At 44.2% G+C, this 23,056-nt stretch overlaps 1 protein-coding gene across 1 annotated transcript in view; it reads right to left on the bottom strand.

Moving 5' to 3' along the window:
• LOC142784403 (beta-scruin-like) overlaps positions 1–23,056 on the bottom strand; it is a 315,658-nt gene that overhangs the window by 290,431 nt on the left and 2,171 nt on the right. The window contains exon 3 of the mRNA XM_075882771.1: positions 10,762–10,858. Within this exon, the coding sequence (XP_075738886.1) occupies positions 10,762–10,858 (97 nt within the window). The remainder of the gene's footprint in view (positions 1–10,761; positions 10,859–23,056) is intronic.

Here is a 23,056-nt window from a genome sequence, read left to right on the forward strand (position 1 = left end):
TGGGTGGGTCAGCCCAGGGGTGCCGTCTACGTGAAGCCGGAGCCAAAGGGGTGTGTTGCCTCTGCCGGGGGGCCTTAAAGGTCCAATCAGCCAGCGTCGGCTCAACCCCCAGGATCTCCTTTTCCCCGGACACGGCAAAGCCACGCACGGCTAGGCGTGGGAGGGAGTCAAAACTCTCCCGTTAGCTCGGGTCCGTGGTGTCGCTGCACACCAAACGCCTACTTGCACAGGCGCCCCTGCGGGGTTCCGCTTTGGAAAGAAGGTGGCGTTTCACCTTTCATTTTGGAGGGTGGGGGTGAAGATAACAATTACATTGGATCGTCCTCGCCTCAATAGTTTTTCCTGCCAAGCAAGGAATACCGGGAAGACAAGGGCGTAAAACGAGAGTGCCGAGACGCTCCAAACAAGCTCCCAGAAACTCCCATCAAGCTTCTCTCGGGAGCTTCCATGATGCTATCACCAACATGTAACAACACTACCATCGAATTTTAAATATTGTAATTAAGCGTTCCTGTTAACAGCTCCTCCTACTTTCTTTGACATCTACCCAAGATTGGCTCTGAACATCTCCGAACATCTGAGCACACCACCGGCAACATCAACGACAACATTTATAGAATATTCATAGTTGTCTACACATTTTTATATGTATGATTTGGAGTGTGAAATTAGCTTTGTTTCTAATATGAGGTACAGTAACATGTGTTCCGCTTTTACAGCCAGGTGCTCTCCAAGAAGGTCAATATCAGGATCGGGATCAAGGCCACCTGTTCTGGAGAACAAGACGCAAGTGATGTTCTGTGGATTCAATTTTAAGCCATTTTCATCTGCGCACTTTAAGACCTTGTTTAAACCTAACTGTACTTGCAATTCACACATTGAAACGTTGCACGATATAAAGCCGATAAGTAGATCTTCAATATATGCACGCCAATCAGAATCAAACATAATCAGAATAAAACAGTACCTACTCAGATACGAAATGTATGATTGAACTAGTAATATTCAAGTAGGGTCCACATTCTTCCCGGTGAGACTGAATCTGACAGGTCTCGGAGAATGCCAACGAGCCACGTAATGCAATAGGCTTTTTCAATATGATAAACACAGTACAAAACTGGTAATAGATAAATACTTCGCGACTTTGAGCCCTAATATAAACTGCTGTTGCTTGGAAATGACAATAAACTGACGATAAAGGTGAATAAAGGTGACAATAAAAGTGAATAATAAATTGATGTTGCTTGGAAGTGACATAGAAGAAAATCCGGGCCGAGACACAGCGAAAATTGCTAAACACTTTAGGGAAATTGCATCAGACAATGAAGAAATCAAGGAAACGCGTCTTCCAGACATTGAAAGGAAATAAGATTCGATTTCCGCTCCCGAACAAGGAGTAGCATTGTTTCAAGAGCAAATTAACTGCATGGAAAGCACTATTAAAGTACTTGAATCAAAAATAGACGACATGGAAAACCATAGCAGACGCTCCAACTTGATCGTTTATGGACTTCCAGAAAAGAAGATGAAACTAACACCGCACTTGAAACTGAAGTAAATAAAGGTATTTTTTAGGACATCCTTGAAATTGAGAGCGTAAAAATTGAGCGTATACAACGACTAGGCAAGCAACGACAGGACTTGACGAGACCTGTCATTCTTAAACTGTTAGATTCAAGAAGTAAATATGCAATACTGAAAAGAGGCTTTAAACTCAAGGAGTCGGACTATTCCATTGGTGAAGATTTTTTCCAAAGAATTCGCGACGTCCGATGGAAATCGTGGGCTAGTGCGAAGCAGAACCACGACAAAAGAAAAAAGGTTTCACTAGCGTTCGATAAACTATAAATAAACAACGTGCCTTACGTCTGGGATTATCATTTGAATGATAAAGTTCCGTTGCGAAAAACGGTAACGCGGGCATGAACCGCCCGAATACCAAAGGCTACACGCAGAAGCAAAGCAAGGATTGAGATTAAGGGGTGATAACGAGGGCCCTTCCACATCCGTTAAACGCATTCATTTATCTCGTCAAGTAGATCAGAATACCCGCAAACATCAGAAATCAAAGGCAAAGAACTTGCGAATCCTAAATATAAACGCACGAAGCATTGTAAACAAAAAAGATTCTATTGAGGCCACACTACTCGAATACGACTCGCACATTACTGTATTCACCGAAACCTGGTTTCAAAATGAAATAAGTGATGATTTAGTTTTTCCCCCGAGTTATAGTGTCTTTCCTAAGGACCGGACGAATAAGGGCGGAGGTGTTGCTATCCTTGTCAAGCCTTCACTACAAGCCATTGTTTTAGCGGATGTCATTGACCTCGAGTGTTTGTGTATCAAAATATCTTGTTGGGATCAATGCTTTGTTCTATACGCGTGTTACAGACCACCAGACGCTGCTCCTGAATATTTGCTGAAATTGCAAGAACATATGACACAATTTCAGAGTAAAACAATTTTTGTTATCGGGGATTTCAACTTACCGAATGTTGATTGGGAACTCCTTCAGACAAGCCGCAAATCGAACAAGAATGCTAGCATAGTCTTTGACATCATGCTTACTCACGACCTCGTTCAAGTGGTTAGGCAGCCTACTCGAGAACAAGGTTCGTCCAGTGCAATATTGGACTTAGCGTTCCTAAGCCGCGATATTTATGAATATATAGTTCTAACTGAAAGTGGCGTGTCTGACCATAATCTTGTAAGTGTTACCATTCCCTTAATCAACTCAGTCGGTCACAAACGCACAACTACACGAAGCTTCAAGGATTACGCAAGATCTGATGATGCGTCTATTGTGTAGGGCATGAGAAGTTGTTATGATGACTTTATTGAAAATGAAGGTGTTCTTGATGCGCTATGGAACGAATTCACTAGAATGTGCAATCACTGTATAAGCCAATTCCTACCAACCAAATCTAAAAAGATTGCTAAAAGAACCCCATGACTTACGCGCAAAATCATCCATCTAAAACGTAAATTAAAACGGCTCAAAAAGAGTAATCCCCAATCAGCTATTATTCAAGAACTTAAAATGAAATTGGCACGTGCTTTGCATGAATCAAAGGATTTTTACTTTAAACTAACACTGCCAAACTTTTTAAAAAACGATCCTACGAAGTTCTGGAACTTCCTGAGCGATAGTAAGAAGCAGGTATCACATATAATAATTGATGGTAATACAGTTACAGATCTGGAGCTCATTGCGGAACATTTCAACAAATTTTTCCACGGCGTGTTCGCTAAGGCGAGTCTTATTACGCCTCAGCAAAGAGTGTTTCAGCCTAATGAAGTGGACTTTATATCATATTCTGGTGTTCTTGCAATGATCTTGAAGTTGAACACTAAATCATCTTGTGGTCCAGACAATATCTCTAATGTTTTTCTTCGCCGTTATGCAGAGAGTATTGGTCATTTTGTCACTGTGATCTTTCGATGTTCGCTGTTGAATGCAAAACTACCCAGTGATTGGAAGAGGGCTCGTATTCTTCCTGTGTTTAAGAAAGGAAACCATTTACTCGTAGAAAACTACCGTCCCATCTCATTAACATCACCAATATGTAAAATGCTTGAACATGTAATATCTAAGCGCATTGTGGAATTCCTCGAACAATACTCTATACTAACTAGTTTTCAGCATGGCTTTAGAAAACGCTATTCAACCATAACTCAGTTAGTCTCAGTGGTTCATTCATTAGCAGAAACTCTGGATAAAAATGGCCAAATGGACGTCATATTCCTTGATTTTAGTAAGTCATTTGATAAAGTTATTCATCACAAACTACTTACGAAACTAAAGGACATCAATCTATCCGACATTTTCATTGCCTGGGTCCAACACTATTTAACAGAACGTTCACAGTTTGTTTCAGTATATGGGAACAATTCGAGTTCTGTTCCTGTAACATCAGGCGTGCCACAGGGTAGCGTTCTGGGGCCGCTATTATTTTTAATTTATGTAAACGACATTATAAACACAGTACTACCAGGAACTCAAATCATACTGTTCACGGATGATTGTGTGCTATTTCGTCAAGTTCCCTCTTCTAGTGTACAGCAGAACTTGAACTTGAGTCTTAATAACATACTAAACTGGTGTAATGACAATGGTATGGCACTGAACGCACAAAAAACTGTTTATCTTTGTATAACTCGTTCAAAAACACCTCTACATTTTACTTAGAACCTCGGCTCATCATCACTACAACAGGTTAACAACTACAAATATCTAGGCGTAACAATAACTAATGACCTCTCTTGGAACTTTCACGTAGACAACGTATGTTCTGCTGCCTTCCGTAAGTTGTGTTTTCTAGAACATAAGCTTAGAAATTCTCCTTCTGACATAAAACTACTTAGCTGCTTTACGTACATAAGACCAAAACTAGAATATTCTTGTGTTGTATGGGACCCCTTTACTAAATCTAACATCAAAAAACTAGAAGCAGTGCAAAGAAAGGCTGTTAGATTTGTTTATTGAAAGTTTAAAATTACGGACTCCCGACTGAACTTATGACTGCTAACAACATTGAAACACTTGAATTACGGCGAAAAAGGAACCGCCTTAACCTTCTGTATCTTCTTGTTAATTATTAGTTAGCCCTTGACCCGCGTGCATATGTATCTGCTCTGTCCACTAGGCATACGCGTCATCATCACGCCCATTCTTTAACCCCGTATTTTGCTAAAACCAACGCGTTCCGATTTTCCTTTTTTCCGCGTACTGTATCAGAGTGGAACTGTCTAACTGATCTTAGCCAATTTTCTGTTGCTTAGAGCTAATCTACGCACTGTTAATTTTATGTCATGTATCCATAAAGTGTAACATTTTCGCCATGTTATCTTTTATGTGTTCCATTAGTCGGTGTTTTGATTCCATTTCTTGTGATATATTCTTATTTTTTCACATGTGTTTTTGTTTATATCCTGCCTCTTGTACTTGTCCTGCTTGGACAAGTTCTTGGTCTGCAGTATTCAATAAATAAAAAATACATAAAAATACAGACAAAGCAGTCAGTTGTCAATTTAGCCTCCCTTAAACCACACTTTTGTGGCTCAAGAGAAACATTTGTCTCAAGGAAGTGCATCACTCACCTGTTAATCTTCTTTTGGAAAATTTTGCAAAACAGGAGTTAGGATGAAAGCCCTTCAGCTTGACAAAGAGGACTTCGCCCTATTTTAGAACTAGAATATTATAGACAGATTTTCGGGTGGATGATATCACTCCTGAAAACCGTATATTTTACTAATTGCTGGGATTTTACGTCTCAAAACTACCGTATGATTATGAGAGGCGCGGTAGCAGAGTGCTCCGCGAATTTCGGTCCCCTGAGGTTTTAAAACAAGCACCTATTGGTAAGCACATGGATTTGAAGCCTTCTCGCCTTTATCAAAATTGCGGTCGCCATGGCCGGAATTCGATCACCTGCGCGCGGGCAGCCGAATGCCTTAGCCCCTAGACCACCGGGGCGGGTCACCTGCAAACTACACAGCATAATACAAGGGAAAAAATGTTTTTGTGGTTTCGCCGAGCAGGCGTTTGGACGTTTGTTATGCGACACGGTTGAAGCCTGGGGCAGTATCATTCAAGTGCGTTTTTTGCGCACACAAAATTTTCGGCGAGTTTTTGTGTAAACGCTTTTACAAATCGTCAAGGTTCCTAAATGAGGAGGCTCCAGGCGTTCGAGTGTAGATGAAAGTAACATAGTGCTGTGCGTACAAAAAGCAACAGTGGCTGTCAAGGTGGAAAACAGAAAATGTATGTAGTGGGCTCATTGTCGCGCCCTGTTATCGGCTTTTTGGTGTTCTGGACGCTCTCGGAGGAGCTATGCCGATGTTTCAGCACTAAGGGCACCACAGTATTCGTTGCCTCCTCGGAGGCACTGGATGCCTGCAAGTACGAGCTGGTGCTTTGAATTCTGGGCCTCGCTTAGTGAGGCAAGGCCTCGAATTATTTGAAGATATCTACTGGTCTTTTTGGTGACTTTGTACCCAGCCGTAAAAGCTTCGGTAAGACACCTGGTAACTTCGAACGAAGGGCGGTACGGTCTTGGTTTGCATGAATCTCACTTTTGTCTTTTTGTAGGTATAATTGAAAGGGAGGAAATACTTTTCTTGGCCTGTCTAAAAAAGTAATATCGTGGGAGCGCACCTACTTTGAGTCGGTATGGTCGCTAAGCAAGGAGAATGCTCTGTGCAGGGCGGTTGTATTTTCTTCAGCAGAATCGGTAACAACGCGCTATAGAGCCCAATGAGGAGATGCTACAAGGCTTTGTGCACTGAAGGCTTGCGGACGCGCGCCGTACAAATGATACCATAACCCAGTTCGCCTAGGCCAAAGTAGGCTGTTTTTACAAGGTTACCCCGAGTCACCAAGAATTTTGGAAGTAAGCGGAACATAGAAAAAAGGAAACCGGAACTGTCGGAGGAGTCCGACAGTTCCGGTGGCTGGCACTTGGAAAAATTTAGTGGCCGAGCAATAGCCACCTGGGCGTTGTTAAATACAAACAGGTCCTACGATGGCTTTGTGAATGCGTTCGTGAGCGCATTGGGTAACGCGAGTGGACGTGGCTGTGACAAGTCACCGTAGAATTGCCGGTTTGTCCGCTAACGTTGGCAGTTGGTCGGTGAAACTCGTGTTGAAGTTGGTGGCGGTGTAATGACGCCTTCTGCGTTCAATTGCGGCCGGCGTATCGGCACGAGTAATCGTTTAGACTGACACGGAAACGCAGTGCTCGAATGATCATGCTACACACAATACCCGAAGTGGTCGATAGGGCACGTGATCGGTCAGAGCGCTGGGCCGAGGTGGAAGAGGCTTGCGACGTGTCAAAAGGTATGTCAATATTCGAGTTATAAGTGTCTAATTCACGTCTCTCTTCGAGAACTGAGCAGGAGGCTTGTCATAGAACGGCGCAAGTGCCCATTCTGAAGAAGGGTCAGACAGAACCCCTGGACTCGTAGAATCCCCTTCGGAAGTTGCCGCACGAGGGCTCGTGTGGAGGTCCACGTGCCCGATGGCTGCCTCTGTGGCAAACGAAAAATGAGTGGTGTGCTCTGCCATAGGTGGGTCAGGCACGTCGTACGCAGGCGCGTCAGTCATGGTTAACAACTGGCACGTTCGGCCATGTCTGGTGAGAGGCATAAGCTTCTACTGCAAGAGAATTTGAAGGCAATGATAGCGGCAGCTAGCAGAATACGCGGAATGCTGGCGTAGATAGAAAGCTGTTTACGAACATTGTGGACAGCGAAGCCTCCGTGGTCGAGGGTGAATAGCGAGCGTGATGATGTCCGGAGTCATGTCAGGTGGGTCGTGGAATGTGAAGGTAGGAGAAGACGTGCGGGTGGCGAGCTTGCCTGAATGACCGTCAGCCGAGGAATTCGAAAAAAAGCGCACCTCATGGTGGATTGGTCGTTGGCAGGAGGAACGTTTTGAAGAACCTTGTCATGTCTGTGACCGGGCGCGAGAATCGCTGCGCTAGAGGTAAAAGGAGACGTTGCGGGGGAAATTAGGCCGCGGTCATTGGAGAGCTGCGTGCTGGAGGGTACCACGCGCTGCGACACAGAGAAAATCTGGAAATCGCAGGTCTCCAAAGGTACCGGGACAGGCGTGGAGTCTGCAGGCAGGTCAGCCGGCTCGGCTGAGGTCGTCGAATCACCCGGTGCAGACAGTGCAGTGACCAGGTCTCTGCAGCGAATTCGATGGATGGCGCACGGGGCAGTGCCCTGCGTCGAATCTATGATGGAGAGAGATGACACTGGCTGTGTTGTCAGTACCTAAACATAGAAGGCAGGAGCCGTGTATTCCCGGTGTGAGGGTCGCTGCGTGGACGGGTCGACGGATGCGGGAGCGTGGCCTCCGTCGCATGTGGGGCCAGTTATCAACAAGGGAATGGTCTGGACTGGCTGTGGGGCGGGAAGCATCTTGGAGGGTGATGAGCCAGGTGCATTTCTGTCGTTTTTTGAGGAAAGTATCCTGTTCGATGCCGTAAAACTTGAGCACCGCGTCTCGCTGATCATCGTACAGGCGAAAGCTCCAGGAGAAGTATGTGAGGCAGCGTTTAAGATCATGTGGAAGATGACACTCCAATACCTCGTGCATGAACTCTTACTTCTAGACGCGGTTGGGATCCAAGGCCGCCACAAACTCCTCGAACCATGATTCTAGGCGGGAGGTTCGAAGTGGTAGCAGCGGCGGGTTCACTTCGGGCTGCCTAGTTTGCGCTGGCTGGAACTTGCCCACGGAGCTTGGCGGCAGTAGTGCAGAGTACATCACTTGTCTGTTTGTCCATGCTCACCAATTTGTAGCCGACGTGACGGCGTCCAACGTAGACGTGCCGTCGTCGCTTGTTTAATTGAAGCACGAGACGTACAGGAGGAAGCGAGCTACCGAACTAGAGCAGCGGCCGTGGCGTCCAGCCAGCCAGAAGCACATGAACGATCAAGGAAACTTGCGCCTCGAGCCACCCACGCTCGTTAACTTTTTCTCTAACCAGTTGGCCACCGCTAGCGCTACGCTACATGGTCCTCCGATTGCGTTGACACGTTCGCCAGGCTCTGAAATTGGTTGACGTCTCCTCCCATACTACGCCACTACGAGCCCACGGCCCCAACAGAGATACACACGGAAGCAGCATTGTAAGACTGGGCCCTGTCCTCGTGCAGCGCAAATCCAAATTTCCGGAATATGTCGTGGCATATGCAAGCCGTAGGATTACGATACGAGAGCCAAGCCAGATTACACCATCCCTAAACAAGTGCCTGCCTATCGTAGGGAATCTTTCAAAGTTTTGACCTTATATGTACAGCCATTTATTTGACATTGTCACTAAGCATGCTGCAATATGCTGGCTGTCATCAGTGAAGGATCCCTCAAGCAGTGTCGCCCGCCGGTCTCTCTGCCTCAAGACTACAACATCCGCATGTTGCACCTCAGCAGACTCTAGTATGCTGACGCAGACGTTTGTTTTCTGTCCGCTCTGCCTGATGACAATGCTCTCTGCTCTATATCTTTTATTGCTATACTGCCATTGATGTTGACAGCATCGCTATCCAACAGCACAAAGATAACTAGGTCATTCTGCTGATCAACTTCCTATTTAATCCGTGTGCAACACCAACCCCTCGCTCCTTGGGTTGTCAAGAAGGCTATTTCGCCACACGTGACTGCCTCCTGCACCGACAAAATCACAATGCCGACAGCCAGCAGCGGCTACTTGTCATACCCCGTAGGCGGCGATAGTAAATATGTGAGTCCTTTCACTACGACTGGCAGTGCATGCATTCTTCGGTATTCAAAACTTCAACCGCATTCGATAACGCCAATTCTGGCGAGGAATGTACCGCTACATGAATAAGTTCGTTCACTCCTGCCTAGATTGCGAATTCCGCAAGTCATCAACACACATGTCACCAGCTGGTCTACAGCCGTTACCGTGCCCTCACCATTATTTTTGGCGTGGGTACCGATAAGTATGAACCATAGGTCGGCAAAACTTGTGGTGTTCACTCAGTCTCACTTATGAAACATATTTTGAGCTTTCAACTCACTTGGACTTAGACTCGCGAAATACCCTATTGGCCCACTCATTCAAGAGGCTCACTTGTTTACTATTTCACAAACAGAACTAATTGAATACAAATGGAAGTCTCTCAATTTGTTCACATTGATTATTTCCACCGAGTCAGCTCATTCCATCCATGCACCCATGCGTGTTCCCTATGTAGAACACCATGATTTCCAGAATATTTATTGCTACAAGGTTTTTCATAAGATCAGAGATAGAATCCACTTGTCCGTTCATGCGGTATACCGATGCCGTTTACACTTTATTGCGTATTACACTTTCCGTTTATGCATATCGGTGCATGAATTCTTCCTTATAATAGGTACGCGTACCGTTTATTCCTTACGCCTAAATTCGAATGACAATACGAAATCCTTTATGCATCATATTTCGCTCTCGACATCATGTTTGCAATTTCTGTGCACTTCCCCATACCAACACAAGAAGTCCGTATATCTTATAAGGCAAAGATGTGAACTGGTACGTTTTTTGCAAACCCACACATAGAATTTCGCAATAGAGTCCCCAGCGGAGATCTCGAGCTGGGTTGTTGGAAGACCCACAACTTTCCCTAAAATAACATAGCGAGAAAGTTTTTTCAGTTATCGTTGTTCCACGCGCTTCCCGCCCAGCAGCAACGCACGTGCCGGCACACCTGCCGCATCGAAGCAGAGCGTGAAAGAGCGTCGCCAATTGGCTTATTTGTCCCCCGGGTACGCACGGCAGGGGTCCCAGCACGTGCGCGGCGGCTGTGCGGGAAGCGCGTGAAACGGCCGTTAGAGCAGATCTTACTAACAACGCCAGAGAAAACAGTATCGCAGGCCAAAAGGGCAGCTCAAGAGTTCAACCCATGCAATAAATTTTTTGCGTTCCTCCACTGGATGGTTCGCATCCCGGCTGCGGCGGCTGCATTTCCGATGGAGGCGGAAATATTGTAGGCCCGTGTGCTCAGATTTGGGTGCACGTTAAAGAACCCCAGGTGGTCTAAATTTCCGGAGCCCTCCACTACGGCGTCTCTCATAATCATATAGTGGTTTTGGGACGTTAAACCCCACATATCAATCAATCATCAATCCTCCACTGGATGTCATTTCAGTGCCCGAAGGACCGTTCCATCATCATGACATGATTTTTAACTCTGGCTAAATATATCCGTCGCGCAACGTAGAGACGATAATATACTTACAGATCGCTGTTGCTTTCCTTTGAGCAGAAAGTGGCGTTGTGGATGCGTGTACTGCTTGAACTTGCCCTCCTGGCCAACTTGCTTTGCGGATATGTAACTGCGCAAATTTATGAAAGATTTTCGAGATTTCGTATTATGACGATTCGAAGCGGGCGCGAATTGATTGCAGTACACGCGCAGGAGTTAAAATCTTGTCCCACAAATTGATGAGTTTTGTTAAAGAGGCTCATTCCTTTGTAACACACATCAAATAAATTCTAAAGAGAAAAAAGAAAGTGTAGCGGGCGTGCATTTTTATCTGTGCACCTCGGTACAATGGTCGCTATGGTGCTCGCTTGATTACTCTAATGTCACGGGTTGGATCCCAGCCCTGGCAGTCACATTTTAATGAAGTCAATGTGGTAGAGACCCAATATTTTCAGTGTCAGAATCACGCATCCAGTGCACTATAGGAACTGAACTACGAGGCAAGGCGCTGCTTCGTCCACATCGTTGGACATTTCTGTACGTGGAATCCTTGGAATCGTTAGTCAGCGTCACTTGTACCCAAAGCGTAGTGTGTGGAACAACGTAGCTTATAGGGGGCATAGGACATGTGATCGTTGCAGGAAGTTACCGCTGTTATGTAAACCCTTCTAAATAACGCGGTCACGTTGTGACGAGCGACGACGAAATTCGTAGTCGCTCGTTGCCTTCTGTTGCGGTGAACTCGCGAAGTCGGGTCACGTGTGGTTCCTTTAGGGGCGAAGACACATAAGGGCGAGGCTTGCCTGGTGTCACACCTATATTATATTGGACAACGCCTGGATAACGTATGGTATCATTGAAACTGATATAACACATACAAAATGAGGTATAGCAATAGACTAATAATGATCATAATAGAGAAAGAAAACACTTGCAATGACAACCCCTGAATACTAGTCGGCGACTTCATCGTAGCCAATGTCCCTCAGGCAGCACTCCGGCATTGGATCTATCTGCCAAACGATAGCACCCATATTGGTCCAATTTTGGTTAATAATAATATCGCTACTTTCACCCACATTGGTCCCAAGTCGACTAGCCGCCGTTGGGCCGATTAGTTCGTGCCGGTGTTCGACCTTTGAGGCCTTGTCGGCGTTAAGCCAATGACGGCTTGACGGCATCGGCTCTAGACGAGCCTGCCATTATTGCGCTGATCACGGAAAGCCGTTATTTGTACTTAAAATGACCCACGCTGGCGTATATTGGCCTTAGCAACGGCGAGAGCCGCCGGTGTGACCACTTGCACCCGTTGTTACGGTGGGTTACCTTGTAGTAGGTGAGATTTTGCTGTACCGTTCTGTTCTGCACGTGATATTGTCACCGCCGCCGGTTATAAGCGCCCGCCTACAACTGTTTTCTTAGGGCACGACATCGCATCGAGAATGGGTCACTTACCACTGCTGTATTTTCAGACTGTACTACTCATGGGCATTAGCTCGTGGGCTCCCAATTATTGGCACCAGTACCAATCAGAACCAGCTTCGTTCTAGTCGACATCGTTTGTGCACAGCCACATTTAGACGGCAACACTCGTCTTGTCTGGCTACCGAGATCGTCAACTGATATTGTCACCACCGCCGATCATAAGCGCCCGCCTACAACTGTTTCCTTTGGGCACGACATCGTATTGAGAATGGGTCGCTTACCACTGCTGTATTTTCAAGTTAGTTACCTTGAGTGCGCTGTTTGTGTGAAGAACGACAATCATTTTTTGATTGCGGTGCCGTACCGAGCGACGTTGTTTGATTCTGTGAGGCGAGCATGCTGCCGTCCGGCGTGCCTGTGCCATGCTCTGTTTGAACTGTTGATCATCGTTTGCGGTGATGTTGAGACGAATCCTGGGCCTACTTTGGAAAACAAGGTCACCGCAGTTTTGGAGGTTGTCGGCAGACTTGAAGCTGGGCAGGCCAGAATACTCAGTGAATTGAAAAGTGTTGGGGAAACGCATCATGTGGCTGACCAGCAGGTTAAGCAATTGACGGAAAGAGTTGATAGGGAGTTTTGGAATAGCGCACCGCGAGCCCTTGAGGTGCGGTTGCTGCCACTGCGCATGCGTCGTAACGCGAGTCGGCGTTCGCGTTAGGGGAACGCACGCTAAAAAATCCGATATTGCGTGCGGTGATGGCGGCCCGCATGTGACCCGCAAGCGCTGGTTTCGAGGCTATGGGCGGTGATGGTGGCCCGCATGTAGCCCGCAACTGCTGGTTTCGAGGCTACGGTGTCCCTGCGATCGTGCGTTGCGGATCGCAGTAGGGCAAACACTATTCTAAAACTCATATGGCACCCGCTATGCCTGCAAAGCTCGCAGCGCTTGCAAACGGTATACTAAAACTCCCTACTGCCTTGGAAACCACAAGGACTGCAGTTGATTCCACTGTACTCGATTCTGTGCCTAATCAGTGTTTGCGCAATATTACTGAAAGGCTAAAGTCTATAACAATAAGATGTGATGACACAGAAAACAGGCAGCGATGGGACAATCTGCTCTTTTTTTTATAGATGACGGAGACAAAGGAGATTGGGGAACATCCGAGAAAAAAATAACCTGTTTTCAAAACCATGGCATCCCCCTAAGAAACGACCACTTTAAACGGGTACATAGACTGGGAAAGTACAAGACTGATAAGCAGCGGTCAATCAAAGCTAAAACGAGCTCCTTCAAAAACAAACAAGAAGTTATTTCTGCCGCGCATAAACTAAGGGGTACGGATTTTTCGATTGGTGAGCACTTCTCGCCATCATCACCTTATTGTAGGAAAACATTATTGAATTCGCCAAACGCTTAAAGAAGCTGACAAAGTTGTCAGTGTAAAAACTGCGCATTGATGACAAGACCTACATGTATGAACACGCAATGAATTCCGTTATACTTCATAAAACATATCAAAAAAGCATGCACACGCAACGGAACCTAAGTGTTCAGATTACTATAACAAGTGAGCATTCATGCAGTTATGTTTTACTAACATACGCAGCCTTATACCCAAACGCGACCAGTTTTCTCGTTCTTAGAAGATAGCAACCCTGACTTTTTAGATATAACAGAGACTTGGCTTCATTCTGATATACCCGATCACGAGCTTCTCCCCGGAAACAGCACCTACAACATATTTAGAGCACGACCGCGATAAAAAAAGAGGCAGTGGCGTTCTACTAGCTATTAAAAGAACACTGTCATCATTTTGCATCAATACAGACTCCACTATTAGAATTGTAGGGACTGCATGCATCACATCGGCAACAAAAATACTGATAGGTGTCTGCTATCGCCCTCCTGACTCGGATAACTCGCTTGTAGAAGAGCTGCGCAAAAGCCTTGATTGCGCAATTCAGCAATGCTCTCCTGATATTATGTACTTACTCAGCGACCTTAATTTTCGCACCAATGATTGGTCATTCCTAACTTATACCTGCCACGAAGCAATGCAATTTAAAAGTCTATCTCTAGACTACAATCTGCTTCAAGGTGTCAAGGAACGGACTCGTGGTACAAACATTGTAGACCTAATTTCAACTAACGCTTATGAGACTGTTAGTTCTCTCCTGCACGTAGATGGTTACAGTGACCATAAGCTACTTCAAATAACACTTAGCCTCCCAACCCGCGTATTCCATAGCACTGTTAAAAAATTCGCGACTATAACAGAGGTAATTAGGAAGGTATAAATAATGAATTGGAAGCTTTTTACGATCAGGTTCCTCTTCCATCTTTTCCGTACCAATCAGTCAACAAAAACTGGATTCTCTTCAGAAACAAAATCATTACTTTGGTTGATAAATATATTCCCCTAATTTATATCTCTAACGACAATAAAAACTCCTGGTTTAACAAAACGCTTAATCTCATAGATCAAACAAGAAGCGGCTCTACAAAATTGCAAAACGCACTTCGAGCCCTTCAGATTGGGAAAAATACAAGGGTTCTTTGAAAAAGTACTGCTTTCTTGTGAGCAAAGTGAAATCTAAACAATTTACGCTCGATTTGCATTCCATGCTAAATACTAATCCAAAAAAATCTGGCAAGTATTTTATCCTCACAATGCCACCACATCTGTTAGTATACAAGATGCTAACCATACGCCTCTATCAGATGTGTATAGCACTTCAGTGTTCAACTCATTTTTTTTTTCACCTGTGTTCAGGTGTGAAGATCATTCCAGAGTGCCCAAAGTTCCCGAGTCTGATTATACATTCATGGAACCTATGGCCGTCAGCATTCAAGGGATTGCGAATCTCATTGAAAAACTTTAATTATCAACTTCTTCAGGCATGGATAACTATATTTCTAAGGCGCTCAAAAACACGTCATTATGCTCAAGTAAAATCCTGTAGCAGATCTCCACGCAATCTTTATCAACAGGACAACTGTAGGCTGATTGGAAAATAGGGAAAGTACTTCCCTTATTTAAAAGTGGCAATAGATACTCACCAGAAAATAATCGCCCCATATCACTAACATGCATTTGCTGCAAGATGCTTGAGCAATCATTTCTTCGCACATTTATTGTCATTCAGAAACCAATAACTTCTTTTTCGAGAACCAGCATGGATTTAGGTGAAGTTTTTCTTGCGATGACGACACCCAACTACTGGAATTTACCACTGATCTTCACTTCAAAATGAATAATAATTTACAAACTGAGTGCATTTTCCTAGATTTTTCTAAAACGTTCGACCGTGTACCTCCATCCCGTCTGATGTCAAAATTAACAGAACTTCGTTTAGATTCACTAACCTTATCGTGGATCCGTAACTTTTAGTCTTTTCGACAGCAGTTCACTCTGGTTAATACCTCTTCCGCTCCAATTTCCGATGTCACCTCAAGTGTGCCTCAGGGTAGCGTCTTGGGGCCACTACTTTTTAATCCACATTAATGATCTTTCAAGTAATATTTCTTCGTCAATATGGCTTTTTGTTGACGATTACATTCTATACCGTTCTATAACTAGTACCGATGACCACCTTGCTCTTCAAAAAGACCTTAATCTCAATAACAAATGGTGTGCTGCATGGCAAATGACTCTAAATTAATTAAAATATAATGCAATGTCCTTTAGTCGAAAAAAATTGACTGTTGAATTTGATTACTTCATAAATAATTTCAAAGTGTCACGGTCGTCTTTATATAGGTTCCTCGGCGCCCATTTTACTTCTAATCTTACTTGGGCAGCACATGTAACCTACATATCTGCAAACGCTTCAAGAATACTTTAATACTTACGTCGAAACCTACGAAACGCGTCAAATAACGTCCGCAAACAAACTTACTTAACCTTTGTTCGCCCACAGCTGGAATTTACATCACCCATATGGTCCCCCTTCTAAGCCTATCACATTAACCAGCTAGAATCTGTGCAAAACAGGGCGTCACTGTTCATTTCACGTATTTACAGTCGCCTCTTGAGCATCAAACAAATAAATAATGACCTTTAATCAGAGCAACTAGATATACGGCGCACAGTTGCCCGCCTGTCTTTGCGTCATAAATATATCCACGCGTCCAGGCCACCACCCTTCCCACTAACGACACCATTGCGCATGTCCAAACAACTCCACAATCAGCGATGCATCACATGCATCTTAGGAAAAACAAAACCATTCAATTGATCAGCTTTGCCTCGTGCCATAGCACTCTGGAGTGACCTACCCGACGTCAATTTCAATTTAACTAATCATGAAATTTTTCGCGAGCAATTATTGATACAGCTATCTCAATAGCTTTGTATAACCTCCTTGAATTGTTTTTGTTCTTTGTGCTTTTTCGCGGATGTGAAATTCTTGATGTTACTTGAAGCCCCTCCTTGTCATTTGTGCAACCACTGTTATAATACTCAATGTTATTACTTGCTTTGTATTGTTATTAGTTGCTCTGTAGTCTCTTCTTGTAGTCGTTTTACTTTGTAGTTGCTTTGAATTGGGGCAGAAGTATCACCCACTAGCATGCTTCCTATGTAGCCCCCAATCGTAAGCTATCAGCACTTAAAGGCTTTTGCGTTGCCACACAGATTTATTCACAACCACTCATGCCGTAATTCGAAGATGTTGGTAATTACAGTGATTGCTCCACTGGGGTATTAGCCAGCCATTCAGACCCGTGCGAAGCCGAGAAAAAAATAGCATTCTCTCCGACAGAACGAAAATCAAAAGCCTGCTGCATGCGTCTGCGCAAGTAGCAGGCACGCGTCTAGGTAATCAAGGACCAACGCAATTGCAAAATGAAAAACAAATATAGTACACTCCTTTTGAATGGAACCTGAAGGGACCAGTGAACTTTTAAAGAGAAGTTTCGTTCATTGAGAGATAAACAGGGGTAGAATATTCAAGTACAAAACCTAACCTAATAGAGACAGTTGTTTTCATTTAGGCAGCAATTGTATTTAAGAGAGTTTCGTTTATTAAGAGTCTCTTGTAATTCACATATATCACTACACATCGTCTGTTTTTAGAAAAACCATACATTAAGGAAACACCTAAACATTTTTAGATACCGATTTCCACATTTAAAACAATCTTGAAGCCACAATATTCCTCAATAAACGCATGAAAACATGATCGAAAATGGTATCAGGGGAAGAGTAATAATCTCTTCAATGTTATTCATGGCAAATTCACAATAAATATTGAAAAACGTAAAACGAGAAAAAACGGTGTTGTATGGCGATTTATTGTCAACGCAGTGACCATTGCCAATCAGGTTAGCGCCGATCTCACAGGAATGCTGTGGTGTAGCTTTGTGCGCGTTCGGAATTCGGATGGAGGCGTTGCGTTCCATCGAGTCGCACGCGATTGGCCCACTTGAGCCATGACGAATGCTCTGACGTTCTATGTCACTTGAGGCAAGGTGTCACGTGTCTGTTTTCGCCCATTTTTCGGATGGAGGTGAAACAACTGTCGGAATGACTATCTGAAACAAACAAAACGAATTGATTGAAATGGCTGCGAGGTGGCATGAATTGGATTTAAATGTAAGCGCTTTGCGCCTTTTCAGTATCCGAGCGCTTTGAGAACATGGCGTTTCCTTTCTCTGCCACGGTTTTTCGTCTCACCTGTGCGGCTTCTGAAGCCGAGCAGAGAAGACCAAGCAGGTTAATAACGCATTTTAATATTTCACTGAAAATGGATGGATAGATGGATGGATGGATGGATGGATAGATAGATGGATGGATGGATGGATGGATGGATGGATGGATGGATGGATGGATGGATGGATGGATGGATGGATGGATGGATGGATGGATGGATGGATGGATGGATGGACGCATGGATGGATGGATGGATGGATGGATGGATGGATGGATGGATGGATGGATGGATGGATGGATGGAGGGATGGTGGATGGACGGATGGACGGACGGATGGATACATGCATATATGCATGCATGCTATGAGAGTTCTCTTCTTACCGGGGCGGTGCCATGTGTGTCACGAGGCTCGCAAGAAAAAAAAAGAAAAAGAAATCTTTCTTTTCAGGCCGGCCTAGGGCCTTACCCACTTCAAACCAATCGATCTTCTTATAACAAAAAATATTAATTTTTGATCCATCTCTCTGCCCCTTCTGGCAGCATTACCTCATTATTTTGCTATTTTCGTCTTTTATTTCTACTTTTCTGCCCCCAGTACTCCAACGGGTTCTTACTTGCTTCTATGGCGAACGTGTTCTGCTTTTCATGTTTTTCCTTGAAACCCAAAGCCTCATGCAGGCCTGGGTGGATATCACCGCGTTAAATCAGAAGATGTTTTTTCGCTTCCGTCACTCCCCCTAGCAAGTAAATATACGTTGCGCTAAATGGCGGCGCCGCCTAGAGTCCTTTCGAAACAATAACGGGGAAAATACATTTTCATTGCGCCGTATCAATGTCTAAAAATGAGGGCGAACAGAATTTAGTAGTGAGCATTAGAAGCTACCCATTCCTAAACACAATAAAAACAATTCTCAACTTCCTCTACTGTCCCCTAGCAGACGTTATAAATGTGACGAAGGCCTTATTTACCCTCACTGGCTGTTCGCTTCCCCTTGTTTTTGCGACCGATGCGGGCCAGCCACTTTTTGCCGTAACGAACGGAGCACCTCCCTCCGAATACAGAACACGCACAAGATTGCACCATTGATCTCGTGCATAGCCACAAGCGATACGAACTCTTTGTCTTCCTTTTTCTCAGTACAGCGGCCCCCGCCGAGATTGAAGAGGAGTTGTTTTGGTGACTAAGGCACGAGTGGTATTAAAGGGTCATATAATGGCTTGAGTCGGCTAACGTGCACCGTGTCACGACGGCGATGTCTGAAGTCGTACGAAAGCGTCACAGCGTCAACGATGTAGTTGACAGAGGACGTGTGGTAAATCATGCGATATGAGGCCTTTATAAAGGGTAGAAACTTCGTTGAAAGTTCAGGGTTGTGTGTTGGGTAAAACAGGCACACGAGTGAACCAGTCGCAAATTTATTTGTAGTAAGAAGGGTAAGAGCACACTGAATACGAATACACAAAGAAAGGACACACACACACACTCATAGCGCTACTTTCAACAGTTATTTTTTGTGATCACAACTCTACCTATAGGGCACAATGATGAGCACAACTCCTGCGCAGAAGTAACCGCAACATTACTACGCATCATAATGACCTCAAGGAAATCAAATTTCTTCTTCGTCAGCGCGATAGAAGGCATACTAACACACCTGTCACCCAACTTTTCAATCTCTCCTGCCTCTATTATCTCGCGTGTAAGCTGATTCCTATTTCTTGACAAAACCGCGCACGTGTTGAACAGGGACACACAACCACGCTTTTTACAGTGTATTGCTGAGACCCTCCTGCCCTGTGTTTTTACATTGTAATGATGTTCACGCAGCCAGTCATTCGAGCAACGACCAGTTTTTCCGACGTAGCAGCGACCACAAGGTAGCAGCAGGCAATACACGACACACTCAGTGCACTCAACAAACTTAATTTTGTGATTAGTTTTGCACTCCCGATTTTCGTTTGCATTTCTCGTCGTATACTTGCACAACCTTTCCAACTTGTTCGGCGCTGAAAAGAGCACGCGCACTTTGGCCCCCTGGGCAATCTTTTTGAGATTATGTTAAACCGCGTGTACGTTAGGCAACGCTCTTGTGCAATTCCCTTGCTCAAATAATCTTGCCGCATTTCGGTTTCTGTTTTTGCTGTTCCCCAAGATACATTTAACTACGCAGACAAACAAAGCCTGGGGAAACCCGGAAACCAGCAACCTGTTCCTTTGGTGATCGAAACTGAATTGGACCTTATGGTGACACAACTTCGTTAGGGCATTCTTGAAGCAAAGCTTCGTAATCGCCCTCTGAACTAATTTGGAATGTGCTGAGTGGTAGGGAACAAGGGGTTTACTTGCACGAGGTTCATAATGCCAACAGGTATAATCGCAGTCGAACGACAGGCGAAGGTCAAGAAACCTCATGGTGCCATTCTGCGGTAGCTCATGCGTCACCTCTAAAGGCTCAAGACAATCCTTGATTACTGGTAAAAGGCCATTAAACTCAGCAACTAGCTACTCGGCAGGACAATTCACGAAAAAACAAGAAATCATCTACATATCTAAAAGTTCTAACTACCTTAGTACTCGGCAGGACAATTCACAAAAAGCAAGAAATCATCTACATATCTAAAAGTTCTAACTACCTTAGCACCATTCAACCTTTCCGACAGCTTCACACAAAGCTCAGCTAAAAACAAGTCACTCAGTCGGGGAGCCAGGCAAGAACCAATGCAGATGCCTCTTTTCTGCAGATATGCACAATCCTCCCATAAAATAAAGGTAGACTTAAGGTAGCAGCAAGGTGCCCTTCTTAAGGTAGCACGTTAGAAGTTCTAAAGACCAACCTCGTTTTGAAATCTAATTACACCATATTCATCAATGACTTTTTCAACAGAACGTAACAAATCTTCATGAGGAATAGAGTAAAACAAATCTTCTACGTCAACAGAAAAGGCCTGGAGGCGTACGTCATGGTTGATGTTCATAAATTGAATAACCTCTTCCGAATGGCTGAGAAGCAAAGGGTTACAGATAGCTAAAATACCAAGCTTTGCTTGCAAAAATAACGCTACTTGTGTTTGCCAAGTGTCGCGTACAGAGACCATAACTCTGAATGGCACATATACTTTATGTGTCTTTGCCGTTAAAAACACTGCTAAACAATCGCGCGTTTCCTTCTCAATAATTCTGACCAAGTTATCTAGCTTCAAGCGCTTACATTACGGCCAAGTAGAAGCGTGGCCATAGTCATGTATACGTTTTCAACGCACAGGCTAGACCCTTATGAGGAGAAGCAACCTAAAGCCGGAGGCCAGCTTATTGCTACGAGATGGTACTGGCTCCTTCCTATGTATAGTATGAACCCGGTTAATGGCTTTGCGAGGATGTCGGAAACGCGAAAGAACCAGCACCACGGTGATGTATCACGTGCTTGTGATAGTGAAGAAGGTGACAGTTGTAGAGCTAAAGAATAAACTGTTCAAAGGGCAAACTCTCGCCCGGGAAATGAAAATATTAACATTGAGACCAATAATTTCTTCCGTTTCAGCGGGTTTATCCCTGGTAAAATTATGAAACCCACCTTGGTGGAGGGCTTCATTAATATGTGGACCATGTGGTGTAGTTTAAAGCGCACGTTACTCAAAGTACAAAGCTTTAACATAGAAATCTAAAGACAATAAATGTAAACCCTCAATTTTCGCCATAAAAAGAAAAAAAGAAAATTAAAGAAAACGCTACCGCGTATTTGTCTGTACGTGTAAAAGCGAATCTGTTGTTCGTTTATAAGCACTTAGTTGCAAGCACACTTCTAAGCAAATCATTTAGTGTGAAACTCTGCTTATGAAATAATGAGGTCTTTCCGTTTTTTCTTCGCTTTCAAGTTTTGCAACTACTGTAAAATGGGGATGATTACAGCTTAAATGCTCCGCTGCTTCAAATCTAATATGCAAGCTATTGTGTCTCATCTCCATTGTGCGAGTAACTACAATTATTTAACGCAATCTGTTTGTTTTTCTGTCTGGAAGGCCTAGCTGTATTCACTGCTATATTTGAAAAAGTGAAAGGTAATATTAATATTTTGAACCAAGAATTCACAACGGGTACTTGTAGCAGCAAGCGCACTCGTTGGCTGCTGATAAACTGATCGCCAATACAACGTGTCGTCTTCAATATATCAGTTACCGCACCTTACAGTGTTATCACTAATGCTTGCGCACGCTCCCAAACAAATTGAATGCTAAAGTCTGAACTGTCATCATCATAATCATCCGCCTGACTACGTCCACTGCAGAACAAAGGCCTCTCCCATATACCGCCAGTTAATCCGGTCCTGTGCTTGCTTCTGCCAATTCCTACCCGCAAACTTCTTAATCTAACCTGCCCACCTAACTTTCTGTCTCCCCATTACCCGTTTCCCTTCTCTGGGAATCCAGTTTGTTACCCTTAATGACCATTGGTTATCCTGTCTACGTGCTACATTCCCGGCCCAAGTCCATTTCCTCTTCTTTATTTCAACTATGATATCCTTAACCCCCATTTGTCGCCTAATCCACTCTGCTCTCTTCTTGTATCTTAAGGTTACACCTATCATTTTTTTTTCTTTCCATTGCTTGCTGCGTCGTCCTCAATTTAAGCTGAACCTTCTTTGTAAGTCTCCAGGTTTCTGCTTCAATACTAAGTACCAGCAAAATACAGCTGGTATATACCTTCCTCTTGAGGAACAGGAGCAATCTACCTGTCATAATTTGAGAGTGCTTGCCGAATGTGCTCCACCCCATTCTTATTCTTCTAGTTACATCAATCTGGTGGCTCGGCTCTGCAGTTACTACCTGCCCTAAGTAGACATAGTCTTTTACAACTTGAAAAGCACTATTACCTATTTCGAAGCGCTACTCTTTTCCGAGGTTTTGGTACATTACTTTCGTTTTCTGCAGATTAATTTTAAGACCCACCTTTCTGATCTCCTTGTCTAACTCCGTAATCATGAGTTGCAATTCATCCCCTGAGTTACTCAGCAATGCAATGTCATCGGCGAAGCGCAGGTACTCTTCATTAACTCGTATCCCTAACTGTTCTCATTCTAGGCTTCTGAAAACCTCCTGTAAGCACGCGGTAACTAGCATTGGGGAGACTGTACCCCCTGCCTTACACCCTTCTTGATTGGTATTCTGTTGCTTTCTTTATGAATCACCATATATGGTAGCAGTTGATCCTCTGTAGATTTCTTCCAGAATGTTTATATATACTTCACCTA

Source organism: Rhipicephalus microplus, unplaced genomic scaffold, assembly GCF_043290135.1.
Source record: "Rhipicephalus microplus isolate Deutch F79 unplaced genomic scaffold, USDA_Rmic scaffold_14, whole genome shotgun sequence".
NCBI lineage: Eukaryota > Metazoa > Arthropoda > Arachnida > Ixodida > Ixodidae > Rhipicephalus > Rhipicephalus microplus.